The sequence below is a fragment of the Erpetoichthys calabaricus genome, chromosome 13 (genome assembly GCF_900747795.2).
Source record: "Erpetoichthys calabaricus chromosome 13, fErpCal1.3, whole genome shotgun sequence".
NCBI lineage: Eukaryota > Metazoa > Chordata > Cladistia > Polypteriformes > Polypteridae > Erpetoichthys > Erpetoichthys calabaricus.
This window is the reverse complement of record NC_041406.2, coordinates 21,588,228-21,611,496: the sequence shown is the minus strand read 5'-3', so window position 1 is coordinate 21,611,496 and position 23,269 is coordinate 21,588,228. Positions and strand designations below refer to the sequence as shown.

Below are 23,269 nucleotides of genomic sequence, written 5' to 3'. Positions count from 1 at the left end.
AGTAAAAGGCATAGGAGGACATTCCAAAGACTCTCAAGACCATGAGGGAAAGGTTCTCTGACCTAATGAGACAAAACCTGAACTCTATGAGCAGAACTCCAAGCATCACGTCTGGGAAAGACCAGGCACGGCTCATTGCATGCCTAATACCCTACCTACAGTGAAGCATGGTGGTGGCAGCATCATAATATGAGGGGAGACATACTGGTCAGAAGTGAGGGAAAGATGAATGCCACAGAATACAATAAAGTCCTTGAAGAAATCCTGCTTCTGAGTGCACACAACCTCAGACTGGGGAGACAGTTTACCCTTCAACATGAAATGTTCCAAAACATACAGTAAAGACAATACTGGAGTGGCTACAGGACAAGTCTCTGAGTGTGCTTGAGTGGCCCAGTCAAAGCCAAGACTTGAACCCCATTGAACATCTGTAGAAAAACCTGAATATGTCAGTTTACAGATGCTTTCTAACCAATCTAACGAAGCTTGAGTGAATCTGCCAGGAAGACGGAGATAAACTGCCCAAATCCAGCTGTGATAAGATTGTAGAGATGTACCCAAGAAGAGTCGAAGCTAGAATTATCACCAAAGGGGTTTCTCCAAAGTGCTGAATTAAGGATCCGAACACTAATATGAAAGAGAGATTTCAGTTTTTCATTTTTTTTTTTTATAAATTTGTAAACTTTTCTGAAAATATGTTTTCACTATGGGTTATTGAGTGTAGAGTGATAAGCAAAAATGACAACTGTATCAATTTAAAGCTAAATCTATAACACAGTAAAGTGTGCAGAAAGTGAGATAGATAGATAGATAGATAGATAGATAGATAGATAGATAGATAGATAGATAGATAGATAGATAGATAGATAGATAGATAGATAGACCCAGTCCAAGTCTTGATAGTGAATTGTAACTGCTGCCAACTGCTGCCCGTCAAGTACAGTGTATCTCATCTCTTAGGACATTAAAATGCACTCAATTATTCTTGAACCCAAAAAAAACAGATAAGATGATGGAGTGCATTCATTCTTTAATTTAAACGATGAAAAGACTTTGTACTTTCCAATTGCTTTTTTTTTTAAAAAGTACACAGAAAGAAATCCCCTCCTTTAACCGCCACCTTATCGTGCTGGAGGGGTTTGCGTGTCCCAGTGATCCTAGTAGCTCTGTTGTCCAGGGCTTTATGCCCCTGGTAGGGCCACCCAAGGCAAACTGGTCCTAGGTGAGGGATGAGACAAAGAGCGGTTAAACAAACCTTCTATGATGAATGAAAACTTTGGACAGCGTTTTCCCTTGCCCGGATGCGGGTCACCGGGGCCCCCCTCTGGAACCAGGCCTGGAGGTGGGGCTCGATGGCGAGTGCCTGGTGGCCGGGCCTGCATCCATGGGGCTCGGCCGGGCACAGCCCGAAGAGGCAACGTGGGTCCCCCTTCCCATGGGCTCACCACCTATGGGAGGGGCCAAGGAGGTCGGGTGCGGTGTGAGTTGGGTAGTGGCCGAAGGCGGGGACCTTGGTGGTCTGATCCTCGGCTTGGGATGTGGAATGTCACCTCTCTGAAGGGGAAGCAGCCTAAGCTAGTGCGCGAGGTCGAGAGGTTCCGGCTAGATATAGTCAGACTCACCTCGACGCACAGCTTGGACTCTGGAACCAATCTCCTTGAGAGGGGCTGGACTCTCTACCACTCTGGAGTTGCCCCCGGTGAGAGGCACCAAGCAGGTGTGGGTATACTTATTGCCCCCCCAACTTGGAGCCTGTTCATTGGGGTTTACCCCGGTGGACGAGAGGGTAGCCTCCCTCAGCCTTCGGGTGGGGGGACGGGTCCTAACTGTTGTTTGTGCGTATGCACCGAACAGCAGTCTGGAGTACCCACCCTTTTTGGAGTCCCTGGAGGGGGTGCTAGAGGGCATACCTTCTAGGGACTCCCTCGTACTGCTGGGAGACTTCAATGCTCACGTGGGCAATGACAGTGAGACCTGGAAGGGCGTGATTGAGAGGAATGGCCCCCCGATCTGAACCCGAGTGGTGTTTTGTTATTGGACTTCTGTGCTCGTCACAGATTGTCCATAACAAACACCATGTTCAAGCATAGGGGTGTTCATATGTGCACTTGGCACCAGGACACTCTAGGCCTCAGTTCGATGATCGACTTTGTGGTCGTGTTGTCGGACTTGCAGCCACATGTCTTGGACACTCGGGTGAAGAGAAGGGCGGAGCTGTCAACTGAAAACCACCTGGTGGTGAGTTGGCTTCGATGGTGGGGAAGGATGCCGGTCAGTCCTGGTAGGCCCAAATGTGTTGCGAGGGTCTGCTGGGAACGTCTGGCAGAGCCCCCTGTCAGAAGTAGCTTCAACTCCCACCTCCGGCAGAACTTTGACCACATCCCGAGGATGGTGGGGGACATTTAGTCCGAATGGGCCAAGTTCCGTGCCTCTATTGTTGAGGCGGCTGACTGGAGCTGTGGCCGTAAGCTGGTTGGTGCCTGTCGTGGCGGCAATCCCCGAACCTGTTGGTGGACACCGGCGGTGAGGGATGCCGTCAAGCTGAAGAAGGAGTCCTACAGGACCTTTTTGTCCTGTGGGACTCTGGAGGCAGCTGATAGGTACTGGCAGGCCAAGCGGAATGCGGCTTTGGTGGTTGCTGAGGGAAAAACTTGGGCATGGGAGGAGTTTGGGGAGGCCATGGAGAATGACTTTCGGACGGCTTCGAGGAGATTCTAGTCCACCGTCCGGCGTCTCAGGAGGGGGAAGCAGTGCAATGTCAACACTGTGTATGGTGGGGATGGTGCGCTGCTGACCTTGACTTGGGACATTGTGGGTCGGTGGGGGGAGTACTTCGAAGACCTTCTCAATCCCACTAACATGCCTTCCAATGAGGAAGCAGAGCCTGGGGACTCGGAGGTGGGCTCCCCCATCTCTGGGACTGAGGTCACCGAGGTGGTCAAAAAATTCCTTGGTGGCATGGCCCCGGGGGTGGATGAGATATGCCCAGAGTTCCTCAAGGCTCTGGATGTTGTAGGGCTGTCTTGGTTGACATGTCTCTGCAACATCGCATGGACATCAGGGACAGTGCCTCTGGATTGGCAGACTGGGGTGGTGGTCCCCCTCTTTAAGAAAGGGGACCGGAGGGTGTGTTCCAACTACAGAGGGATCACACTCCTCAGCCTCCCTGGAAAAGTCTATTCGGGGGTTCTGGAGAGGAGGGTCCATCAGATAGTCGAGCCTCGGATTCAGGAGGAACAGTGTGGTTTTCGTCCTGGTCGCAGAACAGTGGACCAGCTCTACACCCTTAGCAGAGTCCTGGAGGGTGCATGGGAGTTCCCCCAACCAGTCTACATGTGTTTTGTGGACTTGGAAAAGGCATTCGACCGTGTCCCTCGGGGAATCCTGTGGGGGGTACTCTGAGAGTATGGGGCACCGGACCCCCTGATAAGGGCTGTTCAGTCCCTGTACGATCGGTGCCAGAGCTTGGTCCGCATTGCCGGCAGTAAGTTGAACCCGTTTCCAGTGAGAGTTGGACTCCGCCAGGGCTGCCCTTTGTCACCAATTCTGTTCATAACTTTTATGGACAGAATTTCTAGGCGCAGCCAGGGCGTTGAGGGGGTCCGGTTTGGTGGACTCAGGATTGGGTCACTGTTTTTTGCAGATGATGTTGTCCTGTTTGCTTCATCAGGCCGTGATTTTCAGCTCTCTCTAGATCGGTTCGCAGCTGAGTGTGAAGTGGCTGGGATGGGAATCAGCACCTCCAAATCCGAGACCATGGTCCTCAGCCGGAAAAGGGTGGAGTGCCCTCTCAGGGTTGGTAGCGAGATCCTGCCCCAAGTGGAGGAGTTCAAGTATCTCGGGGTCTTGTTCACGAGTGAGGGAAGAATGGAGCGTGAGATCGACAGGCGGATCGGTGCAGCGTCCGCAGTAATGCGGGCTCTGCATCGGTCTGTCGTGGTGAAAAAGGAGCTGAGCCTCAAGGCGAAGCTCTCAATTTACCAGTTGATCTATGTTCCTACCCTCACCTATGGTCATGAGCAATGGATAGTGACCGAAAGAACGAGATCACGAATACAAGCGGCTGAAATGAGTTTCCTCCATTGGGTGTCTGGGCTTTCCCTTAAAGATAGGGTGAGAAGCTCAGTCATCCGGGAGGGGCTCAGAGTAGAGCCGCTGCTCCTCCGCATCGAGAGGAGTCAGATGAGGTGGCTCGGGCACATCTAACTGGGAGGAGGCCCAGGGGAAGACCCAGGACACGCTGGAGGGACTATGTCTCTCGGCTGGCCTGGGAACGCCTTGGGATTCCCCCGGAAGAGCTAGAAGAAGTGGCTGGGGAGAGGGAAGTCTGGGTATCTCTGCTCAAGCTGCTGCCCCCGTGAACCGACCTCGGATAAGCAGAAGAGGATGGATGGATGGATGGATGGATGGACAGAAAGAGATCAGGCTGAACATTAATGAAGCAATCTGTAGATGCGAGATGGCGGAACTGAGCAGTGTGCCATTACACCTTTTAGTTCTTTAGCAAAACCTTTAGGTTTCTTTATTTTTTTTACCTTACGTTTTTCCTGGCTTACTGTTTCTGCATTCCCTTTGGCCTTCTGCAAAATCCTTTTGCTCTTTTTCTCAGCTATGGCCTCCTGCAATGCAGAGTTGACACCGACTGCTTCCATTTTTGTCTCTGTGATGGGGGGCTTATTGACCTTTTCCAATTTCTTCTTCTTTTTCTACAATGCCAAAAAAATATTACATTTCATTGCTTTCTATGAAAGAACAATAAAACTTAGACTGTACACACAACTACACAAGTAATAACAGTTATTCAGACTTTATTTTATTTTCATGGTTTATATTATTTATGATTACATAAGAGAACATGAAATTTGCCTTCTCATTTGCATCTAATAACTGACAAAAATGAAATTAAACAAACAAATGCAGATAAGACAAGTTAAAACAGAAATTCAATAATATTTACATCATATGAAAAGAGATTATTTACTAGCTATTTCTAGTAGTTCATTTTTACCTGTAATGGTTACATGAAACATCCATACTTCTTATTTTTTTATCATCTCTGAAAATCTTTATTAAAAAGACATGAAGCACTGTGAATAAAGGAATTTCTAGAGTGATGTATGTGTGCTTCCAAAGCAACCAACCTCCCCGATTTCCTGAAGTTAGGCTCTGTACGTAATGAGTGACTGTCATCAGTTGAGAGGATTTCCTGTTTCATCAGCATAGCCCTCAGACACAAACTTAACAAATCATCTACATGAGACCCAATAACTTTAGCTACATGTTTGGTAATCTGTTGGAGCTTTTTTAAAATGTTGGTTTGTCAGAATAATAAACCAGGCAACAAAACCAAAAGTGATAATAAATGGAATCACAGCAGAGGTGATTCTAAGGACCCTGGGGGCCCTAGACAAAAAAACTCCATGGGGTCCTCCAACTCATCCTTCCCTGTGTTCCGAAAAGATAAAATGTATCATTATATTAGTTAAATTAATAAAATTAACAATGGGGAAGTTAATTACTACAAATACTTGGACTTTGTGAAAAACATCAATAAAACAATGCAATAATAATTTATGGGGCAGAGTGGTGGCTCTAAGGCTAAGGATCTGCGCTGGTATCCAGAAGGTTGCCGGTTTGAATCCCTGTTACTGCCAAAAAAAAAAAAGAGATCCTACTCTGCTGGGCCCTTGAGCAAGACCCTTAACTTGTAATTGCTCCAGGGGTGCTGTTAATCTCTGACCCCAAGGGGTATGCGAAAACTAACAAATTCCTAAAGAAAGAAATTGTATAAGGCGAAATAAAGAACAAAAATAAATAAATACAACATAGTAATAATAACAGCAACAACAGAATAAAGTCTATTTTTAATCTAAATAAGTAAAAAAAAACTAAATAAAAGTGTTGAGCATCTGTTCTGGGTCCAGATTGGTGAACTGGGTGCCCAGGGACTAAATTTTGACTTCACTGTTATCCACATACCCCGTGGCTGAATTGGTGTTGCCGATTTTGGCCATGCACGGACTAAAGTGGGGACTGAGAAACGGAGATAGAATTAAAAATGACTTAACTGAATCGAAATTACAGATTCTCCAATACTCACCACAGTTCTTTTTCTCCTTCCTCCTGTGCTTGTTTTTCCACTTTTTACTCCCTGACACGTAAATTCTCTTCATGAATTAAGAAAACAGCAGTGCTTACATTTCAACGTGACTAAAAAATTAACATTAGTCACAAACACTCTCTCCCTTTAAATTTGGTAAACGGCCGTGCCATTGTAATGTGTCAATTCTATTTCTCAAGGGGCTAGGGTAGATTTCTAGGGGGGAGTACCTATGTAAACGGGCGCCCTTGGTGGCCACCTGCCAATTCGATCCCCGAGGCAATTTCCTGCCTTGCCTGTCTTGTCGCTGCGCCTCTGCATCACAGAGCAGTAAAACCAGTGACAGATTTAGGTATGGGCGACAGCAGAAATTCGGAATTGTGTTTACTGCATTAATACATGTATTATGGCGTCGAATTTTAAAATGCCGTGTTATTTTTGGGGCCTTTCTCACACTACACCGTACCCCACACGTTGTATGTATGAAAGCTATATTCTACTTTAAAGCCTGGTTTATACTGCGCCCAAAGACCACGCGGTGAAAATGACGTTCAGTTTTGGAGACACGCCCCTGCGCGCGATATTTTGTTTTATAGGTACCAAAATGAAAACGGGGTGGGCGGCACAGTGATTAGCGATTCTAAATTGCCCCTAGGGTGTGCTTGGTGTGTGGGTGTGTGTGTGTCCTGCGGTGGCTTGGCCCCATAGACATAGATTTACTAGACGCCTCATGACCAGCCGCATCGTACGTCAACGTCGCCGCCATATTGCGAGTGGCACTGCTGTGGCGTGAAGTACAGTAATGAATAAAGATGCCTCACGCATGTGCTGCTTGAGATTGTACAAACCGCTGTACGCTCCAAACCAGACCCCGGGGGACTACATTTCATAGGTAAAGCTGAACAATTGTTTTGGTTATATTCGGCCATTAGAAAATCCTGTTTTATAATCTTAACTTGAGCTACGCCAGGCTAAGCTAGCAAAGCTATGCATTTATGTGCTCAAGTGAGCTTCCAAACAACGTTTTAGTTAAACGTATTTAGTCACTAACTATGTAGATTGTTGTTAGCTGTTAACATTTCTCAAATTTTGAAGGTTTCCCAAAGAAATCCACCTCGGGAAGCAGTGAGGGGTAGCCCTTAAACGGGATTTTGAGAAAACTGTCCTGTGATGTGTGCCATGCTAGTTTGGTAACAGATGCTGTACCGACATCATATGATCAAAGCTACCACTTGCTCACATTAAAAAACAAAGGAGGTCTGATGATTCCTTCTGAGGGTACAGTCAAGGCGGTCAAAGTAGCTGAGCGTGTTATCCGACAGTTGACATTAGGACAAGCTGTCAATCAGTCTTTGATCAATCTGTTTGTTCGGGCTGAGATTGGTTCAGATGATGTGTTTTTTCTCAAGGAGCACATTGAGGAAACACAGTTTCAAATCGACAACCATCATTTTATGCTCATGTCTTTAGTTGTGTATGTCTTCCACAAACTAAGGCTGCACCATATTGCCAGACTGAATACTCTCAAATTACAGAGTGGCAACACATGGAAAAAGTTATGCAAGACAGTTCTGTTTCATGGATTTTAGATCCTATCCTGTATATATTTAAGTAACCACATTGTGTGTGTGTGTGTGAGAGAGAGAGAGAGAGTGAGATTGAGAGAGGAATGAGTGAAATGTTTTCAGAAATTATTAAGCCAATTTGTATACAATAAAATTGTTTATTTTTGTCATTAAGTGTAACATTTCACTGTTAAAAGAAAGACAAATAAAGATAACTGGCAGTAACTGTGCAAAATTCACAATTGGTATGCCAGTTTGAAAAGATAAGGTTTGAGGGTATGTATTATTGAATCGAGCAAACGTATATGAGAGGGAAGAGAATTCCAGAGTTGAGGAGCACTAGGAGAGACACTCGAGCTCCCATAGAACAGAGTGTGATGTGCGGTACAGAAAGTCGAGCTGCAGATGAGGATCTGAGTGAGCAAGAGGAGTGTCAGTCTGTAGGAGATCAGCGAGGTTGTGGAGAGCATTAAATGTTAAGAGCAGTATTTAGTATTGTATTCTGTAGTTAACAGGGAGCCAGTGAAGTTGAGAGAGAATAGGTGTAATATGTTCAGTGGATTTACAACAGGTTATTATCCTGGCAGTAGAATTTTGAAGTTGTAAGCGATGGATAAGTTTTTGTGGGATGCCAGTTAGAATAGCATTACAGTAATCTATACGTTAGGTGACTCGGCCATTAACCAATACTTCAGTACTGTGTTGCATAAGAACAGGACAAAGTCTAGAAATGTTAAGGAGATGGAAGAAGGCAGTCCGAGAAATGTTACTTATATGGGAGGAATTATTTAATAATCATAATTATTATTATTGAGAAATGTTACTTATATGGGAGGAATTATTTAATAATCATAATTATTATTATTATTTAATAATTGCCATTATTAGTGTATAAATTGATATAAATAATTGCATTTAAACAATTCGCCAAAATCTGTTGTATGTAAACGATACTGTTTTAAACGTTATTGTTTTTTCATCAGAAAACCCGGTTTCCACGTCTACCTGTGTGGATAGCGCTTTGAGTACTGAGAAAAGCGCTATATAAATGTAATGAATTATTATTATTATTATTACCCGTATTAGTTTAAATGGCACTTTTGCCACTCACAATATGGCGGACGCGCTGACATATCGTGTCGACTGGGCAGCACAGTGAATGCGGCGTCTATCTATATATGTCTATGGTTGGCCCTGCCCGGGATTGGTTCTGGCCTTGCACCCTGTGTTGGCTGGGATTGGCTCCAGCAGACCCCCGTGACCCTGTGTTAGGATTCAGCTGGTTGGAAAATGGATGGATGGATGGAAAATGAAAACAGATCCGCACTGCTCCTGCTTCTAAAAATTTCCGGGGAGTCAGAAATACATGATGGGATGGGGAGGGGGTAAAGTTGACCTTATTTCTGCACACCGTAGACCCGAGGTAAGGGGGAACGGGAGATTCTATCAAATAGCGCATCTCTAACTTAACAGTACAATTGCCATTAGTACACTATCAAATGCTACCAAATAAATCACAATTCATTTATAATACCGTGAATATGAAGTTTCACAGATACATTGTATTATTTTTGTAGTTTATGCGAAATCGCATAATAATTTTAAACCAGTTAGCACATTATCAAGGTGACTCTTGGTTGACGATTTAGTATTGATGCTGGGGAGTGCCAAATAAACACAAATGGATAACAAAAACGTCTTAGCCATCAGGGGTGTCCTGGTTAGGAAAATGAGGAAAAAAGAGGAGGAACGCGCAAAAGATAAAGGTATGCAGCTGTGTGTCATCTCTTTATATGTGTAATATCGTACATGTAATGAAACAGCCAATGGCAGGCAGTTGTAACATTTAATCCATTTTCCTTGATATCAGCAATTACAGTGCTGATATCGTCGGGTTTACATTTGATATCAAGCTTTTAAAATTTGACATCAAGCTTTTGAAATTTGATATCAAGGTTTTAAAATTTGATATCACGTTTTTGATGTTAAAATCAAATTTCAAATGCTTGATGTCAAATTTTAAAAGCTTGATATTAAATGTATAAGCGGTCTGTGTACTTTTTGGTATTTGAAATTTCATTTTAGAAGCAAAAATGAAAAAACGAAAATGAAAGGAATTTTCAGATTTTGATTTTTGATCAAACAATGAAATGAGGGAAAATAAGGTATTTTTTAATTCTGTGGTAACAAATAGCAGTGATAAACTTAAAATTTCATATACTTTTCTTGATTTATTTGTGATTCAAATAATGAAAGTGTAATAGCTCAAAAACAACAAAACAGATGCAATTTCGTTGTCTGAAACCGGAGGTGGTACTTCTGCGCAATTTTTGACGACATGTATGAACAGTCCTCCTTACAACACATCGACGTACAGCCTTGAGTTACACTGCATGGCATCAGCAGAGGATGGATCATTACGTTGTTTTTCGGAACAGTAAAAGAGTGACACTCCGGGACGCGGACATAACTGCAGAAAAACTGAGTCGCATCTTTCAGGTAAAAATACAAGCTTTGCAAACTTTGCTTCACTGATGTGGCAGTTCTTTTATGAACGTTATTGTTGTTAATTACTGTGTAACAGCTAACATTTGGTGATTTCATTTACTAACACTAAGTCTGGCAATTTTTATAGTGCTAGCATTTTGAATGGTTGCTCATTGACTTTTACCAGCTACTATACAGTAAACGTTTCGAGTATTAACAGTGCACACAAGTGTAACACGTTAGGAGAGCAACGTGATTTACAGAAAGTTTTCTTAACGTGTGTTACACTTGTCAATGAGCAACCATTCACACATTTACACACATTCAGAATGCTAGCACTATACAAATTGCCAGACTTAGTGTTAGTAAATGAAATCACCAAATGTTAGCTGTTTCACAGTAAGTAATAACAATAACGTTTATAAAAGAACTGCCACATCAATAAAGCAAAGTTTTCAAAGCTTGTATTTTTACCTGAAAGATGCGACTTAGTTTTTGTGCAGTCATGTCCTCATCCCGGAGTGTCACTCTTTTACTGTTCCGAAAAACAACGTAATGATCCATCCTCTGCTGATGCCATGCAGTGTAACTCAAGGCTCTAGGTCGATGTGTTGTAAGGAGGACTGTTCATACATGTCGTCAAAAATCGCACAGAAGAAGAAGTACCTCTGGATTCAAACAATGAAAATGTGTCTGTTTTGTTGTTTTTGAGCTATTACACTTTCATTATTTGAATCACAAATAAATCGAGAAAAGTATGTGTAATTTTAAGTTTATCACTGCTATTTGTTACCACAGAATCAAAAATCAAAATCTGAAAATTCCTTTCATTTTTGTTTTTACGTTTTTGCTTCTAAAATGAAATTTCAAATACCAAAAAGTACACGGACCATAAGCTTGATATCCATTTTTAAAAACTTGATGTCAAATTTCCAAAGTGGAATGTCAAATTTTAAAATCTTGTTATCAAGTTTCAAAAGATACATATCAAATTTTAAAAACTAGATATCAAATTTGAAAAGCTCGATATCAAATTTTAAAAGTATGGCATCATGTTTCAAAAGCTCAATATCCAATTTAAAAGCTTGATATCAAACATTACAATGCTGATACCCATTTTTAAAAACTTTATCAAATTTCCAAAGCGTGATGTCAGATTTTAAAAACTTGTTATTAAGTTTCAAAAGATCGATATCAAAATTTAAAAACTAGATTCCAAATTTCAAAAGCTCAATATCACATTTTATAAGCCTGATATCAAATTTCATAAATGTGATATCAAAATGAGTTTAAAATGCATATATATTAGCATTTAAGCTATCATACCAAATTTCAAAAGTGCAATATCAAAATGTAAAAACTTGATATCAAATCTCAAAAATGTTAGGGTTAGGCTTAGGGTTAGGGTTAGGGCAAAAAAAATCAAATTTTAAAAACTTCATATCAGATATCAAAAGCTTGATAATTTTAAAAGACGATATATTTTATAAGCCTGATGTCAAATTTCTAAATGCTGAAATCAAATTTAAAACTCATGATATTAACATTTTGAAAGCAGATATCAAATTAAAGGAATTAAATGTTTAAACAGCTTGCCATAACTACACATTGGACAAAACATTCTGTTTTCTGTCCAGCTAGCTTTCATAACATTGCATATAATATCACACAGTTTCATAGTAACATTGTGCGCGGCCAGGAGCAAAATGAATACAACCTATTGATTTGATTAACTTTCTTTGGGTGGACATCATAATATTTTTCTGTGATTTTTTTTTGATTAGGTCCTTAGTTCAGTAAAGGGATTTTCCAGATGTCAATATTATGCTGATATTTTGTATGCTTTGTGATATACTGATAATGATTTATCTTTTGGGGTGTCTTATGTCTTGAATCAGGCAAGGATATTGTTTGGTTTATTTGGTTCCTATTCTGAAAGTTTGAGCAATTGTACATAATGACATGTATATTTAATTGTGCAACAAATGCAGATTATTTATGTTGATGTAATGGATGACTTTGCATCAAGGAAGGCAAGAAAGATCAGGGCTTAGATGGTGGGTGTGCAATTTAGTTTGTGTGTTTCATGTTTGTGCAATAGTGTAACAATCATGTTCTCTTCTGTTGTGTGTTATTATTCTATTTATGTAATATAAGATTTGTGCAGTATAGTTTTATTTTTTATACATTTTTATATTCCCCAACTGTTGACACCCCTTGCCTTTAATTTGGACACTGATTGATCACTTGATTACATTTTTTCTTTGCTCTGATTAAAGTGTGGTCCACCACCAGGCCACCCTACAAAACAAGGAGCATCTATCAGCTTTCCAGGACTTAAAAGCTCTGTCTATAACAAGCCAACTGACACACAGTTGCCTTCTCCTCAGCTCCTTCCAACCATGGCCTACTAAAAACTCTTGGCCTCTGTCAAAGCTGATTAGATTCAGCCACCTCCACAGTAATGAGGTTGACTTCTGTAATGAAGCACTCAGCATGATGAATGTTTTCTTCAATCTTGTGAAGTCAAGTCAGGAGTAAACCTTGTAACATTCACTCTAAAGGAACCCCAATAATGAAGCCTATGCCCCACTGGTCCTCCCATTCCATACTGATCCTTCCACAGTAGCCATTCATTCTAGGCCTCCCTTGATTGCCTTCTGTCGACTACCTAACCTGTGCAAATTTCTTGTCCGCAGCTCACTTCACAGAGGAAAGCCACATTCCTTACCATGCACTTTGAGCTGTAACAGGAGCATCTGTATTACTTACAAATATGTCACCAACAATTCATTTTTATCTGATCCCATTGGTGAATTCAGTATTAAACAACAGGCCCCTTGCTAGTCCAAAGATATTATTTACCACATTTCTCCACATGTCTTGTAGGAAGTGTCTAGGAAGTGCCATGTACATACATAAAACAGGGAGACGGCTAGCAGACTGTTTCAGGGAGCATGTTCACGCCGTCAAGATCAAAGACATTACAAACCTCTTTGTAGAAGACGTTACATCTCTTGATCATAGCCACACTGATTATTATTGTGTGTTCTTTCACAGTGCTTAAAAACACTTTTCATAGAAATACAGAAGAAGCTAAACTCATTCTCAGCTTTTTAATAGCCCCCTTTTCTCAGCTGCTCTCACCTTTTCCCCTTACATCTGCCCTACCTATTTATGAAACCTACTCATTACTTTTCAGGTCACACCTCATGAAGGCTATACAACCAAAATGTTGTGTCTTTAACAATCTTTCATTTTTAGCTTGTAAATAACCTCAAACCATTTTTTTTCTTTGCGGATACACACTGACACAGCCCTACATTCACTTCAGAGGAGTTTATGATATAATTGCCACCCTTTAAATACATCCTCAGTTGTCTAGTTGTACTCTGATAGTGTTTCCAACTCCAGCGATGATAACGGTAATGGAAATAAGGCTTTTCCACAAAAATGGGGTGCAGATGAATTAAATGCCTAGGAAGGCAGTAGTGGTGTTATCAGAAGATTAGAAAGATAAATGTGAAGTGCTAACCTCTGTTCTGTCATTTTTCATGTATCTTTTAATCTATATTTTGAATTCATATTATCCCTTACAGAGCTGAGGAACACCTGAACCTATCCAAGACACACCAACTGTAAGGCAGGCACCAAAATTAAATAGGTTGTCATTTCATCTCCAGGCACACGTCATGCGTCTGCCTTTCAAGAATGGCCCACCCAGTTAAAAATAGAACAATAACAGACTTTAGACAAATGTAAATGGGTATAGTAAACACCTGTCAACATAGTCAAGATTGGGTGAAAGCCAGAATATACAAGATCCACATATTCAATGAGAGTCCTTCCTTTTTTAATTACTCGCCATTTATTGAGTGGGTTGTGTAGAATAACTAACATCAAGAGACTTTAAACTTTTTCCAAACAGATATCCAGCAGATGTATTCTTAAAGTATCCCACCACTGCAGCTGGAGTGTTGCCAGTGGTTTTCATATATTCCCCAAGGACTTGTTTTGATTTTAATTGAATTCTGTTTGGAATTTCATGGTGTTTGCGTAGGTTTCCACTCATGATTACAGTTTCCTCTCACAGTCCTAAGATACAGTCTGCTTTCAGAATGATTTGTTAGTTTGTGCCAAGAACGCAAGTCTAGCACCTTATGTCTCTTGTTTACAGTCTAAATTCCAGCTTCCTTTATTCAAAAACTGAATAATAGAAAGGATGGATGAACTCTTTGGAATTTCTGTCTTCTTTCTCTGCTGCCTACCAGGTTAAGGTTAAAAAAGTGCATTTTTAGCTGGCTATTCCTTTATGTGTTTATTAATTATGCATTTGTGGTTATTATTTGAATTGTTTCTTTCACCAGCCTTTTAAGCAACAGTTGTCTCAGAAGGGTGCAGTCCTTTTAATCTGACTCCAATTTATTGTTAATATTTAAATATTATTTTTTACTGTAAATTTTGAATTGATTATAATTTTCTGTAATGTTTGAGTTGAGCACTAATTTATTGTTGTTTCCAAACCTGTAGGTTATATACTCGTAGAAGGAAATATAACAATGGGTAATTTACTGTATATTTAACCTTTGGGATTAAGCAGAGTTTACCTACTATGTTCTCTATTATGATACCTCAGGAACTAAGCAGCTATTTTAACGTGTGTTACATAAATAATATTCAACATGCAACCTCAGAGGCTAGGTGCTATTCCTTGGCATTTATTTCAGGATAAAACCTTAGAGGCTAGGTAGCTTAGGGCCCTATGATTTCCGGGATGTGAAAAACACGGACAGAATCACCGAATTAACACTGAAAACCTGATTTTAGATTTAAAAACGGAAATGTGCCGAATTTAGAGACAGAAGGGGTGACTGTTACAAAACTTCTCAATAGATTAAACAACTGAATAATCTGTAGTTCTGTCAATCAGATACTATTTTCTAGTTTGTTGTTTTTGAAGTGAACGCAATTCTTCGTAAAATCTAGTCGTGCCTCTATCTGTTTGTGCACGTGTTTCCTGTATGTTTTCTCGTTAAAGGCACACGAAATAGGTAGCTGCACAAGACAGAAATGTCGAAGCAAGCAGTATTATATACCTAAAGTACGTCAACAAAACTAAGAAACACGAGGATAACTGCAAAATTGAGGACACAACAATATCCCAGCAACTTTTACGAATCTGGACAACTTTTCTGCAAGTTTTGCCAGCATAGCATAGACTGGACACGAAAAGATACCTGCAATGACCACATCAAATCTAAAACCCATCTCAAAAACAAGGAGAAATTAAGATCAAAAAGTGTTCCCCTTCAGGTAACAACAGAGAAAACAACAAAATCGTCAGATGCAAGACAGCAGTTTGTGGCCATGTGAGTCAGATATACTGCTTGAAAAAATGACAAAGATGCGTCATTTCTTTATTAAGCATTGTAAACAAGGATATGCGCTGCCAGAAAATGAGAGCAATTCTTCGTCAAACTCATTTGCCCCATGTCTTTGAACAACATATGGACGCCACTCTTCGAAAGATTTGTGGTAAGAAAATATATGTTGTAGTTGCTGAAAACACTGATAGCCGAGACCACATAGTTCTCAACATAGTGATAGGTGAGTAAACATTCGGCTGTATGGTAATTCTTTTATGTAGGCAGTTCTAATTGTACCTAATGTATTTACTATGAATCATTTAACCAATTAAATTATATTTAACTGGTATTAACAGTCTTTCCCATAGAAAAATGTTATTAGTGAATGGCACTGGTTGTTATTGGGTTCTCTTTTAAAAATTAAAAACAATGTTTCATGAATTAGTAAATGTTTTGCCTCAAGGTGACGAGGCACGCAAAGTCAAAATTTGACTGTTCCGTTATAAGCTCGGCACCTTCAAACCTGGGCAGAAGAGCAGGATTCTACTCAAATTCAACGAGCCGTTAAAAGCGGGACACTCTTTCTTTTTTCTGTTTAATTCCCAGATTTAGCATCTTACAGATTAGTTTGCTTTGTAATTAATTAAAGATATGCAGTAGATGAAGCTACAGATGTAATGATGCACATGTTCAATCTGTAAACATTTAAGGTTTAAGAATCATTAGAAATAATTTACATAATTACAATTACAGGTACTGAAGACCAGTAATTTCTGGCAGACTAGGGGGCTCTGCCCCCTGCTCACTTCGCTCACCAACCCCCAGACTCTGCAGCTCTGCCGCTCGCGAATGGGGAAGTGGATGTAATTTAAACTGATTGTTATTGTCATGGGAATTGTTACATATGCATAATAGACTTAACTATTTTACATTACAGCGAGTAATTAACCATAGTAAAAAATAGTAAAATATAATAAACTGAAAGAAAATAATGTTTCATGTTGTGTTAGAAGTATTCATTACGTTATATGTTTTCATTCTGTTTGGTTTTGAAATTAACACGCAAATAATTTTTAAACTTACACTTTTACTGTAAAACTTCAGTAAAAACATTATTTGGAATTCACCTTTCATCAGTATCACATTGAATTTTGATTCTGTGTTTCCGTGACAACGCAACGTATAACTGCCCTTGAGTGAATATTATTTCTTTGTCTCTAATAAATAAACCGACTTTTTCGAATGTTTGTCCCTGTGATTCGTTAATTGTCATAGCAAAAGCTATTCTAACGGGAAGCTGTAAACGTTTTAATACCAATGGCATATCAAGATCTCCTTTGGTGTCTAATGTTATCCGCAGAAGATGTACTACATTACCGTTCTTATATGTTAGAATTGTTCGACCAATTTTGAATACAACTAATCTTGTCCTATTGCATAACCCATCACTCATACATAAATTACGCAATAACATTACGATACATCCTTCTTTCAACAGTAATTCGGATGGTGTTAATGGTTATAGATATTCTGTGGGATACTGTAAGTTGATGTTTGCATCTTCCACGCCATCACCACCAACTGTTTCAGCATAGTCTATTGACACGCATTTAACCAATTTGCCGTGTAACCGATCAACAATTTTCGCATTGATTCATTTGACTTCATCGTTTCTCGGTGCTAGGATTGCCCGTGTACTCATTTCTTCTGTTTATAACCCTTCGGGATGAAATTCTTCATTAAGATTTGGACATAATAAGTCTCCTTTTATTGGGAACTTAAAGTGAGGAAAACGTAAAAATTTATAAGAGCTGAGAGCGCAACAACTGTGTCTGACAAAAGCATTCACACGAATGAGACGTGAGAGGACCGTGGGCGTGGGCGTGGGCCATTAACCGGAAATGGTTGAGAGGAGGGTGAGACCCCCTCTACCAACTTGAAAAAATCTCTTGGCAATAGTCTCGTCTCATCTCAAGATTTTCTTTTATAATAGAGAAATGTTATCTTTGTGGAGAGCTGCAACTTTTCCACCTTTTCACAGGTAGTACTTCAGTCCCTTTACAACAACCAGCTGAATCTTAATGACATTTTAGCAGTGGTTACCCACAATGCATCATACTATCTGAAAGCATACCAGGAAGTTTTACATGGGGTTATGCCTAACAGTGTACATTCAAGCTGCTTGTGTTATGTCATCAGTTTGTTGGGAGAGACCTGGCAGCACTATAAATACTTCAGTGAGGCTGCATCACTAGTGATGTGGGTAAAGTGTGCCTCCTTCAAGAAGCCTGCCTGGAAAAGGAGATGGGCAACCTTCTTGTCACTGAAAGAGATTGTGCTGACCAATGCATACCCCCTGGTTCAAATCAGTAGGGTACCATGCTGAACATATTCACCTCTACAAAGAGTTCTTTCTGGCTGAGAACACATCAGCTCAGGCTGTAACAAATATCTTAGACCCTAAAAGTGAAGTTAACCTTAATTTCAGAAGGATGCATCAAACTAGTAACAGCTCTTACAATTCTGGAGAGCACTCACTGTCCTACTGCAATCTCAGCATACAGCATCATGGAGGATCTGGTCTCCTACCTGATGAATGGAGCTGCAAAATAAGGTTCAGTTGTGCTAGTGTGCTGTTTCATTAAAAGAAATGTAAAGTGCCATTTCATTATTGTTTGTTTTTTTTGTAGCTGTTACTACTTTCTTACAGTAAAAAAAAAAAAAAACGTATAAATCTGAATCAAGGAAAAATAAATAGGTGAAAACCAAAAATCAAAAAAAATAAAATGGAATTTGTGAAAAAATAAAACTGATTCCTAAGGGCCCTAGCAGCTTAACTTAATGTGTGTTGCAATTAGTTCAAATGCTAACTATTGAAGAATATGCACCAATTATGAATATTCAGACTGTGAACCTTAGAGGCTGAGTTTCCATCTTGTGTCGGTTATTCCTTTACAGCATTAACAATGTCAATAGCAAAGTCAAGGATCAAATGTAGTGTACAGTAATTAACAATTTATTATCTAGCAAATTAAAAATTATATACAGTAACATAAATAATATCAATTACAAGAAAAAATCTTGGAAGGAGACGAGACGTGATTTTCTTGGAGAGACACTTATACATCCCGTGAGAAAGACATTAAACCACGCTTGGGGCCGGAAATAAAGGACAAAGAGGAGACGACAAAGTAGAACATCGTTAAGAATTCAAAAATGTTGGCGCGGTACACATGCAGAGCAGGTATGAAGATTCGAAAGTTTCAAAAAAAGGATAGGAAAGATCGCATTAGCGCAAACAATCGGAAATTATTACTCTGTGAAATAATGGAATGGCGAAAAGAGATTGAATATATTGTTCGGATTTAAACTTTAAGTAGGAGACTTGTAGATCATCTAATTTGTATTACCATCAGGGGGAAAAAAAGTAGTGTTTCTTCCCAATGAAGAGGCGTATCCGCAAGAATTAAAAGATTTCAAAAATGTTGTTGTGGTACACATGCAGAGCAGTTTAGAGATAATGGAAGTAAGAAAATGAGAAAGTCTCAAGAAACAGATAGTAAAGATCGCATTAGCGCAAACAAATGGAAATTATTACTCGGTGAAATAAAAGGACAGCATAAAGAGATTGAATATAGTGTTTGGATTTAAACTTTAAGTCAGAGACTTGTAGATCGTCTAATTATTGTTGCCAACGAGAATTACAAGATTACAAAAATGTTGGCGCGGTATGAAGTCCCGTGAGATGGAAACTTTTAACATAAGATTCTTTGAAGTCACACCATACTTACAACTATTTTCAAACAAGACCACAGTCATCTAACCTCAGTCGTGTGAATGCTTTTGTCAGACACACCTCCTGTGCTCTCGGCTCTTAGTCGTGTGAATGCTTTTGGCACACACTCTTCCTGCACTCTCAGCTCTTATAAATTTTATCAGGACAATAATTGTATACATTCTAGATGACACGTCAATGACAAAGTGAAGAAGAAAGAGCATGGAGAAACATTTGAAAAAGTCATTTTATTTATTAGAGAGAAAGAAACGATATTCACTCACAGGCAGGTATACGTTGTGTTGTCATGATGTAAGTCCAAACACGGAATCAAAATTCAATGCGATCTTGAAGAAAAGTTCATTCCAAATATTGTTTTTACTAAAGTTTTAAAATAAAAGTGAAAATAATGCATATGTAACAATTCCCATGAAAGTAATCTCTTTAAATTGTATATTCGGTAAACCAAACCCTGGGGTGGGCGAGCAAAGCGAGCAGGGGGTGGAGCCCGCTAGTCATTTCAAATAATCAAAAATGCTAAGAGCACAGACATGTTATGGAAGACTGCCCTAGAATCGTCTGAGTTGGCAATTGAATTCTGTCTCTATATAATCTGTTTTATAGCTTGAGGCGAGCTATTAGACCAGTTCTGGAGCACCAATTGGAAACAAAGACTGTGATACAATTATATAAAGCTTTGCAGATAAATAGTTATCAGATGGAAGGAGATAAGACTCCTTGACTCCCAGGAATGTGAAGCTGACATAGTAGACTCTACTTTGGTGTCAGAAAACATCAAAACAGGTGTGTTGTGTAACCAAACATTTCATGTCTCCAAGTAAAGACCAACAATATCTAAACTTAACTTTGGCTTATCTTCCAAAAAAAAAATTGGCTTTCTTGAGTCTCCAGGGGACGATTATTTCATTGGCTTTAATTAACTGGTCCCATGTGGTGGTTTATCTGAAGCCAGCAACAGTTGTTATCCCATCAGATGGAACTGATTCTCTCACTCTTTGATGTGTTGACAAAGTTATCTGCTGATGCTATTCTCAAGATCGGTTCATTATGGTGGGTTGATTAATAAGATATTCCACCATCCACACTCACTCCAATATCCTACACGTACTAATTAGAAGATAAGCAGGTGTAGGTGTAACAGTGCTGAGCCATGTTGTATATTATTAATGTTTTGTTATACTGTTTGGCCCACTCTTTAATATGACAATATACTGTGCCTTCTTTGTCCACTTTTTGGTGTTTCATGGCCACTGTAACCCAAACCTCACTTATGCTGCCAAAAATCAGCTTTAAAAAAGGACCATGCAGCACAGAGGTCTGGGGGGTTAGTAGGAGTTAAAATGTGAGTGGAAACATTACCAGCATAGAACCACCAGTAAGGGAGACAGATTCATCCATGCCAATATGGTAATACACAAGTGTACAGTCAAAGGATTGAATCGCTAATGTGGTGATCTTTTATACATACTGGCAGTGGTCCTGGTGAGGATGCACATTTTCAAATGACAAGAGAAAAAGAGATTAACTTTGGTTCCATGATGAGCTAAACCATAATTTTCTTACATGAGATTAAGTGACGGTATTGAAAGTCGAGATTCATGTTTAAAAAGCCGTCATTTCATCATTTACTAGCCTAAGCTGAACTCTGTATTTTCATTAAAATATCTATCTAAATGGTACAAGACTTATTAATGTATTTACTGTTGTATATATTAAACTGTGCTTGTATAATTATTTTGTTCTTTGTGTGCCTCGGGAGGTTTATTTGCTTATGTATATTTGTTTGTTTGTTTAGGGTGGCACAATGGCACAATATTTAGCACTTCTGCCTCACACCTCCTGGATTCAAATTATGGCTTGTGCACTGTCTGTGTAGAGCTGTTATATTCTTACCATCTCCATATTGTGTTTTCTCCAAATACACTGCTTTTCCTTCAGTTATTCCAAAGACATACACTATATTGAAAATGTATTCAGATCCCTTCACTTTCTGCACACTTTATTGTGTTGTACATTTAATTTTAAATGGATAAATGTGCAATTTTTGCCTGTCGATCAACACTCAGTAACCCATAATAAAAAAGTGAAAACATGTTTTCAGAAAGATTAGTGAATTTATTAATAATCAAAAACTGAAATCTCTCATTTGTAGAATTTCAGACCCTTAATTCAGTACTTTGTAGAACATAAGAAATTTGACAAACAACAAGAGATCATTCAGTCCATCAAGCTCATTTGTTTAAGCTGCCCCAATATCTCATCCAGATTTTTCTTAAACGTTGTCAAATTTCTGCTTCAGTTATATGGCGTAGTTTTTTGCAGATTTCCACAACTCTTTTCATAGAGAAGTGCTTTCTGGTTTCAGTCCTAAATGCACTTCCCCTTAATTTCCATTGATGAAACCCCTTTACCTGAAATTACAGCTTCAGATCATTGTAGGTAAGTCTCTGCAAGCTTTGCACATCCCCATTTGGGTGGTTTATCCCATATCCTCTCAAGTTCCTTAAGATTGTGTGGGAAGTGCCTGTAAACTGCCAATTTCAGGTCTCTTCACAAATGTTCTACAGGGTTTAATCCTGGGCTTTGGCAGAGCCATTCAAGGACACTCCAAGATTTCTCCCAAAGCCATTCCAGTGTTGTCCTTGCTTGTATGCTTCAGTTCATTGTCATGCTAAAAGGTGAACTGTCACCCCAGTCAATGGTTTTGTGCACTTTCTGGAGCAGATGTTCTTCAAAGACATCTCTGCATTTGGCTGCATTCATCCTTTCCTAAATTCTGACCAGTGTCCCTGTTCCTGCCACTGAGAAGAACCCCCATAGCATGATGCTGCCACCACCATGTTGCACTGTAGGGATGGTATTAGGCAGGTGATGGACAGAGTTTGAGAAGATCTGCCAAGAAGAATGGGATAATCTGCCCCAATCCAGATTTTCAAAGCTTGTAGAGACTTGCCCAGGAAGGCTCGAAACTGGAATTGCTGTCAAAGGAGCTTCTACAAAGTAACAAATTAAGGGTCTGAATACTCATATGAATGAGAGACTTCACTTTTTGTTTTTAATAAGACTAGGGGGCTTTGCCCCCTGCTCGCTTCGCTTGCCAACCCCTGTGTTTGGTTTTCCGAATACACACTTTTAAGATTTTTTTTTTCTTTGAATTGTTGCTATTTCATTAGTTTCACTTTTATTTCAGAACTTATGTAAAAACAATATTTGGAATCTTTCGAGTCCCAATATGCTGAATCTTTTAAGTGAGGTCAGTGAGACATGTTTGTAATGACTTTGTACAATAATTCAGGATAGGTTTCTCTGCTTGGAATTTCAGCACAGACAAAGCGATCTACATCATCAGCAGTTAATCATTTTTTTTTGCAAAGTAACCAATAAATGCATGTGAGGTAAACCCCGTTTTTGAAATTCTCTGACTTAAACTTCAAAGCCTTACAATATTTACATACTTCTGACATATCACCTGTGTCCATATATTTGAGCTCTACAGTAATCCCTCCTCCATCGCGTGGGTTGCGTTCCAGAGCCACCCGCGAAATAAGAAAATCCGCGAAGTAGAAACCATATGTTTATATGGTTATTTTTATATTGTCATGCTTGGGTCACAGATTTGCGCAGAAACACAGGAGGTTGTAGAGAGACAGGAACGTTATTCAAACACTGCAAACAAACATTTGTCTCTTTTTCAAAAGTTTAAACTGTGCTCCATGATAAGACAGAGATGACAGTTCAGTCTCACAATTAAAAGAATGCAAACATATCTTCCTCTTCAAAGGAGCAAACAAATCAATAGGGCTGTTTGGCTTTTAGGTATGCGAAGCACCACGGCACAAAGCTGTTGAAGGTGGCACCTCACACCCCCTCCATCAGGAGCAGACAAAGAGAGAGAGAGACAGATAAAAAAAATCAATACGTGCCCTTCCTGCTTTTAAGTATGTGAAGCACCGTG

At 39.8% G+C, this 23,269-nt stretch overlaps 1 protein-coding gene across 1 annotated transcript in view; it reads right to left on the bottom strand.

Annotated features, from left to right (window-relative positions):
* The window catches only part of pleca (plectin a), an 828,744-nt gene that overhangs the window by 774,454 nt on the left and 31,021 nt on the right, over positions 1-23,269 (bottom strand). The window contains exon 3 of the mRNA XM_051935602.1: positions 4,536-4,706. Coding sequence (XP_051791562.1) covers positions 4,536-4,706 — 171 coding nt within the window. The remainder of the gene's footprint in view (positions 1-4,535; positions 4,707-23,269) is intronic.